Source organism: Aythya marila, assembly GCF_965140915.1.
Source record: "Aythya marila genome assembly, chromosome: 7".
In the NCBI taxonomy this organism is placed as follows: Eukaryota; Metazoa; Chordata; class Aves; order Anseriformes; family Anatidae; genus Aythya; species Aythya marila.
Window position 1 is genome coordinate 1,127,780 of NC_139048.1, and position 15,693 is coordinate 1,143,472.

The following is a 15,693-nucleotide window of genomic DNA, read 5'->3' on the forward strand; positions in this document are numbered from 1 at the left end:
TTGGAACTAAGAAATTACAGTTTTCTCTACTAAAATCTGCAGGTGATTGTACAGCACTGCCTGCCTAGACACGTAGATGCAAACAACACATCAAAATCTATGGAAGTAATAATTATAGAAAGTTGTTTTTTTTTTTTTTTACAATGAAACAGAAACTATTCCGAGATAACCTAACAGCTAAATGCTGGTTCCAGCAATCTCTTTTTCAGTTTGCAAGGGCAAAAACATGCTGGCCTGCAGGAACTGAGAACGTTTTACCATTTAATGTTTTTCTTGAGCTAGCTGTGAGATCCCAATGTCAGAGAAATTCATCTGCCTGCAATAATCTCTAGCTTGATGTTAGTGTGCAGTAAGATAAATAAATAGAAAATATTTCAAATAGAACCAAACCCAAGTGACTGTTACAAATCCACAGCGTTTAGAGCCAACAATAAATGTTGTAAAATTCATATGACAGAGTGTAGTGAGCTCAACAAAGTCCTTGACAAGACAAAGAAGGAAGCGGCGCGGTGCAGCCGGACGGTGTAAGCCCAGAGATGTGCATTGCAAAGCGCCCCCAGCACTGGCTCAGGGAGCAGCCGGAGCACAGGGTAGGCAGGCTTGGCAGAAGCAGAGCAAACACCAACGGGACCTGGAGCACCTCTAGCATTCCCTTTATGCCTTTCAGGTCTGACAGAGACAGCACACGATAGAAATCATGTGCACGACACGGCGATTGCTGCCTTTCCTATCATAATCGCGCTGCTCCAGTTCTTCATTAACTCCAGCTTCCATCATTTATCCCAGCACCGTGAATGCAACCTGAAAGCAAATTAAGCTAGAAACCATTGCTCGGGCAATGTGTACCTAAGAGATTCCAAAAGTCTGGGAGTTTAAAAACAAAGTCCTGACCATCGCTCTGTGGGTGCCAGTACCTGGAAGTGCCCGGCTGCTCTGCTCGGTTCTGGGAGCAAGGGGACCCGCAGAGGTGCCCACCCGTACGGGGACCTGCAGAGGTGCTGCCAGGCAGTGTTTTGTCCTCAAATCCTATGTTTGCATCTGAAAATGTTGGTCCTGCCCGTGAAATCCCCAAGCAGAGCTCCCGGCGGATTTCAGTTGTGTCGTGCCTGTAACTCTCAGTTTTACAATTAATTTGTTGCTGATTTAAAGGAGCTGAAGCTACCGCGGCTGTCCATCAGGCACCGTGTGCTGCTGGCTGTCAAAGTGCATTCATTAGCAATTAGGCGTAGGCTTGTGCTTCTGCTATTATGGGCTAATTATTGAATTGAACTGCTGGGGAGAGATGAAGGCAGGAGTGAGTAACCTGCCTGTGCAAGTGCGGTGCTAATGATTCACACTTGGCCCCTCAGCTATCGCCCAGGTGTCCCCAAACCCAAAGAAGGGAGTTAACCTGTGCAAGGCGATGGGGGAGGCAGCAGCCCAGGCAGCTCTTGCTCTGGCCTTGCCTTCCTTGTCGCAGGGGTTGCCGAGATGTTCTCATCAAATTTTCCCCAGAACACACCTTATTGTAGTGCCCCTGAAAAGTTAAGCGTGACATCCAGGTCCAAGAGTCGGGGTGGGTGGACCAAGCTGCAGTTCAAACTGTCTGTCTTTTCTGCAGAACGACGTTTAAGGAGTTTGCAGAGAAGTATGGAAGAGATCAGCGGTTTCGGCTTGTTCAAAAGAAGAAGGACCAAGAGCATTTTTTCAATCAATTCATACTTATTCTTAAAAAGAGGGACAAAGAAAACAGGATAAGGCTACGGAAAATGAGATAAAAGCTCTTGAAACTGGCAATAAGCACAGAAGTCAATGCTGTGACTGCGGTAAGAAAATAAATGAACGCTAAAGCAAAGGTTAAACTTGCAACAGCTGAACGAAGAAGTGGCTATCCCTGGAAAAAACTTCCTCTAACGACGTTTGTTGAACACGCGTAGAAGTTGTGAAGGCTGTTCTGCAGGAGTCTGAAGGATATTTTGTTCTCAAAGAATTAATGTTTCATATTGAAGCTCTCTTTTGTACAACATTCAGAGTTTGATGCATTTCTAATTGCCATGATATGTCAATCCCTTAATTGTTTTAATTATGCAAATTACTTGTAATATACACAAATTATGAATCCAGTGCAGATTTGTAATTAAGCAGAAGCAGATGCCATCCATAACAACCTCAAGATATTTTCATCATTTAGGGGAATTATCTATCGCAATCTTTTGGCAACTTTACACATTATCATAAATTGTTTAGAAGTACAGTGGTATGCAGGGATTCATTACCCAGTGTTCACACGTCTATGTCCAGTTCTCTGAGTAGTAGTAATAAGATATTAATTGTTAATCTTAGTGAAGAGTGTGAAAATCTTGGCATATGTTCCATAGGAAAACTCTAAGTTTCAGAAATAGCTCTCTAATTCCTGTGAACGGTGCTTTCAGGCACACGAGTGGTAGCAGCACTTCTCCGTCAGAGTTCCTATCAAGCAGTTATTTTGTAAAACCATCACAGTATGATTTGAATTATGTTCCTGTATGTGGAAAGTCTGCATGAGATTTTTCTCATCATCTTTGTATGAATAAATATTTAACTTTTTTAATTAATAATAAATATTTTAAGCCAATTTTCAGGGGTTTTTAAGTTTCTAAACTTTTGGAAGGACTGGGTAAAATAATGCAGGGCTCAATCGTTTCAACTTGAGAGGGAGGTAGCCACGGAGAGCTCCTAGGACTGCTGATTTGTATGCAAATTTCCACTGATGCCAGTTGGCCTTCTGGAGCATACTGAGAGCAAAGGCGTCCCTCTGCCTGTGAAGATCAGATCTCATGGCTGGAGGAAATCAGCACAGCTCCACACCGACCTGCAGCGTGTCCCTTCTCTTTACAGTACGGGGAGGACAGACTCTCCTCTTCCATCTGTGATCGTAATAATTTTCTCAGTTGACCTCATTTTTAAGTTATTATTCATTAGATTTATGGATTTATATTTTGTAGGAGCGATTATGACATTTTCTCCTATGAATGGGGATTTTTCTTTATGATGTTGTGGGTATTTGTTATAGTCAAGGAAATGAATGGTATTTTCTGTTGCTTTGGAAAAAATGAACTCAGAGCATTTCAAAGCAGAGTACTTAATGTAAGATGTAATTTAGGAAGTTTGTAGAGTTCCAGAGCAGGCTGGCAGCTTTATTGAAAATTGTTTCTGTTTTCCAGTTCTTTTTCACTTTTGTTTGAATTTCTTTTCTTCCGTGCCTATTTTTCTCACTTTCTTCCACGCCGATCTCAGAAATGCCCCACGCAGCAGAGCAGAGTGCAGTGCCCACAGGATCCATTCCTGCTGCTTCTGTGTGAAAAAAAAAAAAAAAAAAAAAAAAAATCTCATTTATTTCTATGAAAGCAAGATCTGCCCCGAAGCGTACACTGGTGAGAGGGGTGGTGGGACCAGACAGCAGTGACCCCCGCAGAAGGTACAGGGCTTCCAAAGCACAGACTTCATGGCAGTTTCCATAGGGTTTTGCAAAGTTTCCCATTTAGAGGGAACAGATGTAGAGGAGCGATGAGATCTTGCTTTTCTGGATGAAGGCTCTGCTGTTTCAGTGGCTCGTACCAGTTTTGTGGCTTTCTGTCCTAAATGTGTGAGCACGTCCATACCCTGTACTGCCACCCCCTCTTTCAGAGATGAATAAAATGGGGTATTGATATCTTGGGGATTCTCCGTGATTGTAGCATTTCCTGACAGCATCAGAAATCTTACCACAGGACATTCACAGGAGTGCCCGTGACTGGGTCGGTCTGTTTGGTTTTCTTGTGCAGCTCTGTGAAATGCCAGAAGTGAGCGATCAGTGCAAGTGGTGATACATCTGTTATAATGCCTCCAAGTGCAGCTCCGTTTTGTTACATTTAAAATGGAAGACCACTACAATAAATGCAATTAGCCCCGTGGTGCAATAGAAGAAGGTTTTGTGTTGTCACATTGCAGTGCAAGCTGCTGAGGGTCCCTGAGCTACAGCTTCAGAGAGGAAGGAGCTGAACCTCTTCAAAGGAAGGTGCCAACATCAGCAAAGCTGCCCGCATGTGGGGGTCTTCTTGGGCCAGAAAAAAACTTTTATCAGGGTGAAAAGATTTTGGTGCTATTGCAGTTGTTCAACACAACAGTATTTCAGCAAACAAGGTCCTGGGCTGCTCTGGTAAAAGAGTCACGGAAAATAAACTTGGAATATTTGAGGGGAAAAAAAAAAAAAACAAAAACACAAATTGCTCCTCCAACCCCTCCCTCCTCACCCCATTAGGCTGCAGCACCCCCAGCTGTGCATCTCCTGGGTGTGCATCGCTCCTGATAGGCACCTGCCTGCAGTCTGAGCCCATCACATCTTAGCCCGCAGGGGCACAGGGAGCTGTGTATTTGCTTTTTCTTTTCTTTCCCCTGGAAGCTGCAGAGGCTGGAAGTGTTTCGTGCTCTGCTCTGAGCAGTGCCTGTCCTGGGGCTGCCCCCGCTGCTGGTCCCTGCCTGGGATCCGCCACGCTCTGGGCTCCTTTTCCTCAGGTAGGGTTCCTGTGGGTATTATAATGTCTTTAGTTCGGGTTTTCCTGCATTCCTGGCCCCTTCTGGGTGCAAAATGCTCCAGAGCAAGGAAATTGTGATCTAAAACCCAGCTGTGGTGAAACGCCCTGCCAAGGGCTTGAGCTCACCGTGTGCTGGCTTCACAGGTTGGGAAGCTGTGCTCCTCCAGGAGTAATTTGTCTGCTTCCACCCTTAGCGGGATCACATCGGGTAAAAACAAGATAAATAGGAAGAAACAATAAGAACAATAATGTTTGTGTGGCTTTGTTTTCCTTTAGGAAAAATGAATATTTAGGTAACAAAGCCTGGCCAGAATGGGCAACAGGAAAATAAGCCAAGGGCTGCTGCTGGCAGCCTTCTGTGGCTTTGGCTTTGTTGGCTGCTTCGTTTTCTGCCTCTTGGCCTCCCAGTGCGGATAAACATTTTTGGGTGGAAGTTTAGTGGTTCGCTGATAGTTGAAGTCATTTTGTTTTCCTTTCCTAAGTAGTTCGTGTGTTGTTGTTGTTTTTTATACAAACTTAGTTCTTCCCATTTTATTTCTTCACTTGGGTTTACTTTGGTAAATATTACTTTCATCCCGTTCCTCTGGGAGCGCGTTTTTATATTGCTGTGATCATTGTTCGGAGAGCTAATCTCTAACATAAATGAAGAGAAGTCAAAGAAATGAAAACAAATGATGGCAACGCTCCCCCGAGACTGCAAATTTACTTTTCTAGATTCACAGCGAGATGCTTTGGGTTTGCTTCTGTGAGCAATTTAACTTGATTTATCCCTCCAACCGCCAATGAAATATCTATATATTGTATTTCTTCAGCAGTGGCTGTGACATCCAGAATTGTTGCCTCTCCACATGCTTTTCATAATGAATACACTCCTGGCAAGTGTGCTTGTGTCTGAGCTGTTCTGTACCCAGACAATTTTTCATGGTTGTCTTCCATTTACTTGTCTTCAGGTTGTTTTATTTAATAATGCCTTCACATCGGGAAGGAAAGCAGGGCAGCTACCAGAAACGCAGCAAAAATGCCTTTTCTTACAAATGGGACCGAGCTTCTCACCTCACCCCGTTCCCACATCGACGGGCCTCAAACAGATGCGGAGTGTTTAACTTGGAAGGCTTCTGTGAAAAGTTACCTTGGGAAAATAACCGGGATGCTCGGTGTAACCCTGACGGGGGGGGGGTTAGCAGAGTTTTCACGTTGTCGTAGGCTGCACTGCTCCTTTTTTATTGCTGTGTGTTTCATGCAAGCGATGTCGTGTGTGTACAGAGTGCCTGGTGCTACCGGAGGCCGTCACCTTCTTTCGCACCTGATGGAGTTCAACATAAATGTGAATAAATGCTGGAGATGACCTAAAAGGAGGTGTTTGCAAAGGGTGTGCTGCAGGAATGTGGTGAGATGCTCAGGCAAAACCCTGCAGATGTCTGTCCAGAGTTTCAGTGGGCATTAACCTGTCCTGTTTTTTTTTTTTGTTTTTTTTTTTTTGTTTTGTTTTGTTTTTTGTTATGTTTTGAGTATATAGGGTGAAATCTGTAGCTGTGCAAATGGAGTAGGGGGGTGTATGAGATGCGTTGGGAACCCAGCCCCTGAGTCTCAAACACATAAGATATTCTAGTCTCCAGCTTGGCCAAATGCACATGGAAACTAGAACAGCATGTTTATTTTTAAAATCTAATAAATCTCCTAATAACCCGTGTTTTAAAATTAACGCATAGATAAAATGCTTTGACAAAGTTCCTGCTGACATCAGCGGGGTCAGGCTTCTTGGTATGTAACTGCTAAAGTCTGGAGAACAGCCGCAGGGGTTGGGGTCTTTCAGCCTGTTCTCCTGCAGGGCGCCTTCCCAGCCCCCAGTCCTTCCGTGCTGGCTGTATTTATGCATTCTGTGTGATGTTTATGGTCCAAACTCAACCAGTTTGTGCTGGTGTGTTGGCAGAACCCTCTCGTGGCCCTCCTGCCATCACCCACCCAGCTCTCAGGCGTGCCTCTGCCAGCCTCTTGGGTGAGGTGCTGCTTCTTTTTGCAATTCTCTCAGCTGCTCTTTGCACCTGCTGCAATTTGCACTTCCAGAAGGTTTTCCTGTGCTCACAGCAAAGCGTGGTAATTAGGTGCAGTTGTATGGGTATAAGGTAAATGTAAATTTGTCATGTTTCTGCTTGATGATCGCCTTTGTTGGAGCACAAATCAACCTCCAGGTGCTGTTAAATGTTTCCCATCTCCATTCACTCCCCCAGGTTACCATTTCTCCTTGCTAAGCCTCCCAGGTTCATGCCAGGCTGGGTCTCACCAGCATCATCCACCAGCAGTGGTGGTCCTGCACAGCCTCGGACCGGGCTCTGTACCCCAGAGCTTCTCCTTCAGCACATCCCGTGGCTCCTCTCCCTTAATGGGGTGGACACCTAAAGCTCCAGCCTTGTCCCCACTGCGAGCAGAACCACCACTGACACCTCCTCGGGCTCCTCTTGTGGGGTCTCCTCCCCCAAAAGGAGCCCAAAACAGGGCAAGCTTGGGGGTACCAAAACTCCAAGGGGAACTTCTGGGGGGCCGTGTTCTTCATTGCCTTGCCCCAGCCTTGTGAGTACCCAAAGCAGCCACGGTTAATCAAAGGGAGCCCTAATTACCTGCACGGCAGCTGGAATGCCTGTGGTGGAGGGAGCAGCCCCAGGCTGCACAGGAGCAGCCAGGGGAAGGCAAGCTGCGAGAGTCACCTTGCCGTGGTCCTGGGTTGCATTTCACCAGCAAAATGTCTTAATTTTTTTTTTTTTTTTTTTTATGTTTTCCTCTTCTTTCCTCCTTTGAAGAGAAAAGTCTTTTCCCTGGCATCAGAAGAAAGCAGAGCTCCTGCTCGGAACAAGCACTGCATGAGAAACGCGGCTGTGTTTAACTTTAAAGAGCATGCTTAATAAAGACGTTCTGCTCCTGAGCAGGCTGTGATCGTCGGCACAGGAGGCTGAGCTTTTCAAGGCCTCTATCTTGTTGGTGTGAAAAAAAATAAAATAATTTTCTAAAATCAGTGGTATTTTTCCTCCAAAAAGAATAAAATATTGGCTTAATCCAAACATCGCAGTCAACCGGAGGTTGATACACCCAACCCGCATTGATGTTGCATGCTGCAACCTCAGAAGCTTTTGTGTAAAAATAAAGCCATGATACCTCCTCCAGAATAATCAGCCCGGCTGTGGAGTTACGAAACGGGGAAATTTCCTTTCCCACTGCCCCTTTCCAGCCCAAAGGCCGTGCAGGGAGGGGGGCTGCAGGGAGGCAGCAGGGGCCCGGTGTGTCCGCGGGGCTGCGGGTGCTGAGTGAGGGGTGAGCAGGAGAGCCTCCTGCCCTCCTCCATGGAGATCCCGTCATGGTTTCTTCTTTCCACGCTGCTGCCATTTCATACTTGTAATCCTGGAGGATTGTAAGGCGTTAAATTCATTCATAGGTTTTGGTAAGTGGCCTTAGGTGAAACCAAGGCCTGAATTAAAGCATGCTCTGCACAGGGCACTGGAGAGCTCTCTCCTCTGCTCCATTTCCTCGCTCAGTTCCCTCTGCAGGGCACAGCCTCCTTGATTTCAGCCCACGGCCCATGAAGCATCCCTGCACCAGGCTGTGAGCATGCCATGGGGACTGCTCCCTACCTGGGAATTGTGATGTGAGTTATGCAGCATGGGAAAAGTCAGCTGAAACTGTCGGGAGAAGGAGTCGTGTCCCTGCACAGATCCATTCACCCAGCATCTGCTGCCCCCATCGAACACAGGCTCCAGTTTCCAGCCACAGCTCTCCTTAGGCCTCGGGGTGGGAATTTCCATCTCATGCAAGACGTGTTTCTCGATTTCTTCCCATGCTTCTGGATTTCTCTGATCTCGGTCATTAGGCTTTAACCACGAGAAGGAAGAATTTTATTTCCCACAGCGGAGTTGTCAGCTGTGTCTTAGACAAGTAGCCCGTGATTATCTTCCTCTGATAAAACCTCCGTGGTGATGAGACCGCTGTGTTTTCCAGTGGGCTTTTTGTAGTCTTGGACAGAAAAAGGAGTTGTTTTTATTTTGTGTTTTATTTTGTTTGTTTGTTTGTTTGTTTTTCTTGTTTTGTTTAATATCGTTTCTGATGTTTCCAAAAAAATAAAGTTTTACCCCAGCAGTCTGCCTGTAATACCAAGGAAGATGAGACATTAGGAATCTCACCTATTTTCACAGTGGCTTTGCTGTGTTTAGCAGCCTGTCTCCCAGCCACTGGACCTGTACCTTGAGGCAGAAATCACTGTATTTGCCTCCTGGACCATGCTGTGGGATCGGCTGCAGGGTGGGCAGGCAGTGGGAGCCCGAGCCCCACACCCTGTGAGCATCCCCAAGGGCTGCCGGGGAGCCCAGCAAGAAGCCAGTTTCATCCCAAGTAACTCAGAAATGCTGTTTTTCAGTCCAGCCAGCTCCAATCTGATTTCCAATTAAATGAAAAAAAGAAGCAAACCAAACTGGAAACCTATTGCAGCTGATGCCCTTGATAGTTTCAGTCAAACCCGTGGCAAGGCGGATGGCTCGGTGGCTGGGAGTAACGCCGTTCCCTCTGGCAGTAATGACAGAAGCAGATGGTTTTGCACATGGTTTTTATTTCTAGTTCTATAAGCAAACATTTACTCTGCCTGCCATGCTAACTATATCTGCTTTATTGAGCGGCCTTAACTGCCACCACAAGCAGCAGTAATCACCAGACCCCTGCGTTGGGGTAGGGCCAGAGTCTGACACCTCCTTTCCAGCAAATGAGTAGAAGATATATACGGGTATGGACACGGTGACACCGCTCCAAAACGATGTGAATGTAGAGGAATCGCTCCCAAGTTTAAGAGGAAAACATGGAGCCACCTTTGGTCGCTGCTCCCCAGCCAGAATAATTCATAAAGTGGTCTCCAGCTGCTGCGGGTAGTCCCCTGTGAAATCCTCAACAGCTCCAGTTCTCGTGCTTCCAACATGAGGCTTTTGATAAGAAAATCCACGGCACACCTCGGCCGCCCCCTGAAGCTGAAGTGCCCAAATACCTGCACAGAGCAGCGAGCCAAAGTCCTTCTCCTGACTTTGCCGCCCCGTTGGTATGCTGCTCCGGCGGCCTCCTTCGAAACCCCACCTCCTGTTTTTCCACTTTAATTCCTAAACTCTATTATCCGCTCTCCCCTGTGTTTAAGCCAGTTTTGGTTCACTTACTGCACACTTATCTTTTCCAGCAAGGGTCTGTGTTTACAGTTTAGCTCATTTAACTTTGCTTTTCTCTCCCTCGCCACAATTATGTGTTGTAACTGATAATTTTTGCTTGGGGGATATTAAAAAAAAAAAGGAGGGGGGGGGGGCTACCTTTTGTTCCCAAACACAAATGTAGCTGCTCAGCACTGCCTAACCCCGTGTGTGCCGGGGCTGGGGGCAACCCTCCAGTCCTCAGCCCAGCAGGACGCGGGGCATCCTTTCTTAATAGATTCAATTCAATTTCTTAATAGATGAATAAAAAAAGATCCCGCAAGGCATGCAGCCAGGGTTACAGCCCCCCTCGCTGCAGCTTTGCTGCCCACAAGGAGCAGGGGCCAGGTGCCCAGCGCTGCTCTGGGGGCCCCACGGTGCTCCCTGCTCTGCCAGCAGCCGCAGGAGCTGCATCCGTCCTGCCCAGGGCTGGGCCACAGCAGCTTGCTGGTGGCAAGTGCCTGGGACACGGGGACAGCAATGCAGCTGGTTGCTTTGGGGTAATCACAGGTTTCTCTTTGAGCAGATTCATTAGGCAGCCCAGCGTACTTGTACATGCGTGTGATCAACTGCTCCCATCTACTCCTCTGTCTTCTTTACTCCTGATTAAAAGGGAAGCAATCAATTACCAAACAGAGGCTTTAAAAGAGCTTGCGAAATAATAATCCCATTTAGTGAGCGAGGACTTTTTAGACTCGCCATTTCAGCTACTTTCACTGAGGGAAAGAGCTCTCCAGCCCAGCACGTGCCCAGCACCATACAGCACGTGGCTGTTTGCATGGCTCGTGGGCTGCGATGCACAGCGGGGCTCTGCCCGGGGCACTTTGGGCCAAGCCACCCCCCTGCTGCCTCCTGCCGGGGGGCAGCACCCTCCTGGAGGGGTGCTGAGGGCCCTTGGCTGCAGTTTGCTGTGTAGGAGAGGGATCTGCTGCCATGGTGTTGAGCACATCCCTGTATTTAATGCCTGGGAAATGGTGCACTGAGCACGGTCAGTTGTGTTTGCACACACAGCTGTGAGGGTTTCAGATCTCTGTGAGCAGAGGAGAATCAGGTGTCCAGCAGGTGTGAATCAGTGCTGCAGCAGAGCATGGCCCATGGGCTCTCCATGTGGCTCCGTCCCCAAATCCAGCACCTCCCTCCTGGTGCCCCCAGCCCCCTGTGGCTGTGGCTCCACTGGGCTGGGTCGCTGTGCCACCAGCACAAAGCTCCTGGGTTTAAGGAGCAAGCTCACACTTTGATCAGGATGTGATTTCTAGTTTGAAATCTGGGTTACCATGCTCCTGACACAGCAAAATTGCTGTCTCTGCCTTGGCTCCGTGTGTTCCCCTTTCTCCCCAGCTGGCAGTCTCTGTTTCCCTGCCCCGTCCTCCCCCTGGGGCTGTGTCCTGCAGCAACAAGCAGGAGCCGAGCCCCAGGGGACAGGAAAGGGTTTTCCAAAGTTGTTAAAATTTGTATCAATCTCCCTTAATGCCCACTTTTATTGACGTGGTGCCACTTAGCAAAGCAACAGCTCCATTAACATCTGCACGCCTCCCATCAGACCTGCTCCCTCCCAGCTGAGCTGGCTCCCCAGGGTCCTTTACTTCTGCATTAATTCCCCCAAATGGATGCTTGCATCCCTCTGCAGCACTTTCAAGCCTCACATTAAGTCAAGCTGCTGTTTGCCCTGCATCACCCCTCCGTAACCTTGTGTCAGGCTCTCGATGTGTCTCTTAATGTGCTTTTAATTGGCCTCTGACACCGGCAGCATCTCCTCCGGAGCAAGCCCTGCGCTGGATGGGGCCCGGCAGCCTCCTATGCAGATCCAAGCTCCTCATCAGTCAGCTTCAGTGCAATGATTTAAAAGCATCAAAAAATGATAGCGAAGTTGTTCGAAATCTCTCAGTTTGGATTGGAATCAAGGTTGTAAGGGGAGCAAGAGCCGGGCAGGCTGGGCAGAGGGTTGCGACATCCAGCCTGTTTTTCTGTAAGTCTCTGTGGGCACTGGCCTGCAAAAGCCAGGCCAAAGGAAATCGGATTTTGTTATCACGAAAAATTCTCATTTTTGCAAAGAAGTGTCTCTGTAAATATTTTCTCTTAGTAGGGAAACTCTTTTTCTCTGATTAGCTATGTGGCAAAAGCAAGCCCGGAAAGGGGAGCAGATCGTGCCTCATGTAAGTAATTTCCTTAATCTCGTGGGCTGCCTGCAGGCTTTAATCCCGGCTGCGAGGATCACAAAGATATTTTATTACTGCTGGTATCGCTGATCTAGTCAGGCTTACATTCTTCTTAGCAGAAATCCTGCGTGTACTTTTCCTGCAGATCCCAACCTCCTTTATTAATCTTTTAACGTGGCTCGGTGAGAGCAGAGCAAGGCAGGGCTTTTAGCACCACCGTGCCGGAGCCTCCCTGGGACGCGCCCGGCAGTCCTCTCCGTGTGCTGGTCAGCACAGCCCTTCACACCAGCCCTGTTTTCCAAGATGCTGGATCACAAACCAGGTCCAGGCTAAGCTGTCCTCTGAGCCGGGGCTGCCCTGCAGGAGCAGCAGGCGCTCAAGGGCAAAGAACATGCGATCGATCTAATTTCCTAGGGAAAGGAGCAAAGGCAGCACAGCTCTCTCTGCCCTGGGATAAAATGCCTTGTGTGTAGCAAGGGGTGGAGGTGAGCAGGGTTGTGTTGGTCCCCTACGTCCCCCGTGCTGGAAGGTGGGTGTGCTTTCAGCCACTTGGACCTGGGTTGCAAGAAAAGTTCCTGCAAGATTCAAAGGAACGGGGAAAACCCCATAATTTTAACAAACCTTTATGTATCCCCTATCTAAATCTATGTATAATCCTATAATCTATACATAATAATCCTATAATCTACATATAATCCTATAATCTGTGCTAGATACAAAAGTAAGGTGAAGTGTTTTGCTCCCACAGCTGAGGCCATGCAGACAGCTGATGCACCCCCGCGCCCTGATATTGATCTGGCGCTAGAGCAGCTTGTGTGCAGATATTTATATGCCTGAACTGACAAAGTCTTAAAAAAACAACTGAATAAGCAAAGAGTAAACATGCATAAAAGCTAAAAATAAGCATATGAACGTGGGTAAAGCAAGGGGTGTGGGTGCCCGAGGAGAGCAATGTGCAGCCCAGGTGCGAGCTGGTGCCAGGAGCCCCCCACAGCTTGTCGGGGCCGGGTGCACCCCTGGGGCTGGGGGCGATGAGAATTTGGGTGGGGGGAGGCCCCACAGTGTGTGCCCGGTCCCGTTTCGTGCAGGGAGGCATTGGGGAGATCCACAGCAGAATTAATTTATTTTAATGCGATCGGTGAGCTCTGAAATACGCCCTTCTTTATCTGCTCCTCGGGGAGATCGCTAAATACGCCTCGAAAGGATTAGCCTCTCCGTACCAAATCTGCTTACATTCACCCTAAAATAGCTCCGTGAAAATATTCCATGTCCGGATTTTATTCCTCCTGCCATGGAAGCTGGCGTATAATAACATTGTCTGCAAATACTGGGGGGGAGAAAGGCAAACAGGCAGAACAGAAGAGGGCTTGGGATGACTGAAGAATTTGGGAAAAGTTTAAGAAGGGGCTTTCAGAAGGCTCTTTGGCACGAGCACCTGGGGCTGTGTGTGCCATGGAGATGGCAGTGCCGTGTTTTTAATTGCAGCAAGATGATTAAACACACCTTATAGGCGCACACAGGGCACCGTCAGTGACAGTGTGTGCTAATCCCAAATTATTAAATGGATGTAAATCTAAATGTAGTTGATACAAACGTGGCAAACGGTGTCTGACACTCGCCCAGCAGCCAGCTAGGGGACCTGGGGATGCCCCAGGGAGCTGCAGGGAGAGCCAATCTGCCAGACGGGTCAATGTACCAGTGCATTCACAGTTCGTAATTCCACACAAGTGAAGTAATTATTGAAAGAAATTCATTAATCGAGGCAGAGCTCTTTATTGGAAATGCTACCGAGCCATTCCTGCAGACGCTCAGGGTCTCGTTGCACTGGCGTGGAGCTCTCCCTCGTGTGGGGCTTCTCCAGCAGGGTGCTGCTGCCACGCACAGCCGAGGCTGGGATGAGTTTCGGATATTTGAGTAGATTTTTTAAATGATTATTATTATTTTTTAATGCTTTAGCTGTCTTCTGTCAGAGTTCCCTGCAAAGCACAGAGCCTGGCGATGCCCTGCAGCCTCACGGGGCACATAGGGAGGGCAGAGTCGTTTGGGCTGAAATTTCGTACTGCTCCCCTCATCGCTGTCATCAGGGGGGTGTTGTGCTGTACGCAGAAGGGGGGCTGCAGGCACAAACTGCCCCTCACAGGCTCCATCCCCAGCATCCCGTCCTCGAGCCCGAGGCTCAAGCCCCATACCACCGGGCAGCGCAGGCTCCGCACGCCGCTTTGATCCTAGTCTCACCTGCACGTGAGCGCTGTGGGTCACATCAGCTCTGTAAATACCACGCCAGTAATAATCTGAAGCTCACTGCCCACTCTTAGTGGTTTAATTCTGCAAAGTGAAAAATTAACCAGCACCCCACTGCACCAACACAACCCAAATCTCTGCAGCATGCCTGCAGTGACCTGTCCGAGCGAACCTGAGTGGCCGAGGGGCTCCTGCTCCAGCACGCAGCCCCCCAGGCTCTGCCCTGCCTCCCTGGGCACTGCTGGCCGTAGGCTCGAGGCAGCATTTTGAGAGACTACCCTCAGCTTTTCTTCTGTCTCAATAAATGGAATGAGAAGATGAGACAAGCTATTCCCTTATCCCAGCTCCATCTATCAGGGGCTTTGTGCTTTGTTATCGAGTCGGAGTTTATACTCTCATTATCAGCTCTGACTGGCTCCTATCCCATTTTGCTGCAGCTGATGGAAAGCACCGCGTCGTGCCCCTGTCCATTAAAGCCTCGTGTGGCTCCAGCCTCGGCGGCTGCGGGGCTGGGCTGTGCCTGAGCCAAGGCGAGCTGGGGCAGGTTGGTGTCCCCCGGGTCCCTCGGCACAGATGGGGAGAGGTGGCCTTGAAGGAATGGGGAAAACCAGGTGTAGGGGTGCCTGTCGGATAATGGGCTTGGGTTTTGCTATTGATTAGCGGTATCCTGATAAAATGTGATGATTACAGAGTCCCTATTTATCCATAAATGGCAGACGGGAGAGCTTTTAGCATACTCTTCTTGTGAAGTACAAAGTTTTGTGGTATTTGGGTGGGGTGTTTGGGATCACAAGCCCCACATTTCTGCTTCAAGCACCATGCTGTGAATAGGACACGACTAATTTCTGTGATGTGGTAGCATTAGATTAAACAGATAGTGTCTTTTTAAACGCTGCTGGAAAGAAATGCAGCGAGGAACAGGCATTTCAGCAGCAGTATTGGTTTGGCTGTGTGTCTGTATGGACTTTCTGTATGGACATGGAATGAAGTGCAGCTCCTTAGGAGAGACTAACTCAGGAGGACAATTTGCTCGGGCTGGTTCTAAAACACCCAGAAATCAATAGCTGCCTAAATAGCCAAAACAAACAAGCGGCCCCACAACACAGACGTGGGGAAAGGCTGGCGCCAGGAGCACAGCACTCGGGACTTCTGATTCTGATGCTGAGCAGAATTTTATTTTCAAAGGGTGCTAAATTGGAAGGCACAGAAAAATCATTCAGCTCCTCCGTCTGCAGTTTGAAATAGTACCGTATTTCATTTAGTCTTTCAATAGTGCGCCTTTATGTTGCTTTCAAAGCTAGACTGCCTCTCCTTGGAATCACTAATACTAATTGATTTCCAAACCCGGAAAGTTGCAGAAAACATAAAGCAGATTGGCAGTTTATTAGCCAAGCACATTGCACCTGTGATCAGAAGCCTGACCCAAGGACATGCACAGCGGGGGAACTGCCTGCCCGCCCTCTGTTACTGCAGTAATCGGCTCTAAAAGGGTGTAATCAGGAACGACAACAGGCAACAAATGAATATGGCTGCTAATGGCATGGGCAGTGCTGATTAACA

The 15,693-nt window shown here is 48.2% G+C and overlaps 1 protein-coding gene across 2 annotated transcripts in view; it reads left to right on the top strand.

Moving 5' to 3' along the window:
• TCERG1L (transcription elongation regulator 1 like) overlaps positions 1-2,189 on the top strand; it is a 67,410-nt gene extending 65,221 nt beyond the window's left edge. For both annotated transcript variants that reach the window (XM_082765408.1, XM_082765409.1), the window contains exon 13: positions 1,601-2,189. In XM_082765408.1, coding sequence (XP_082621534.1) covers positions 1,601-1,757 — 157 coding nt within the window. In that variant the 3' untranslated portion in view covers positions 1,758-2,189. The remainder of the gene's footprint in view (positions 1-1,600) is intronic.
• The last annotated feature ends 13,504 nt before the right edge of the window (positions 2,190-15,693 follow it).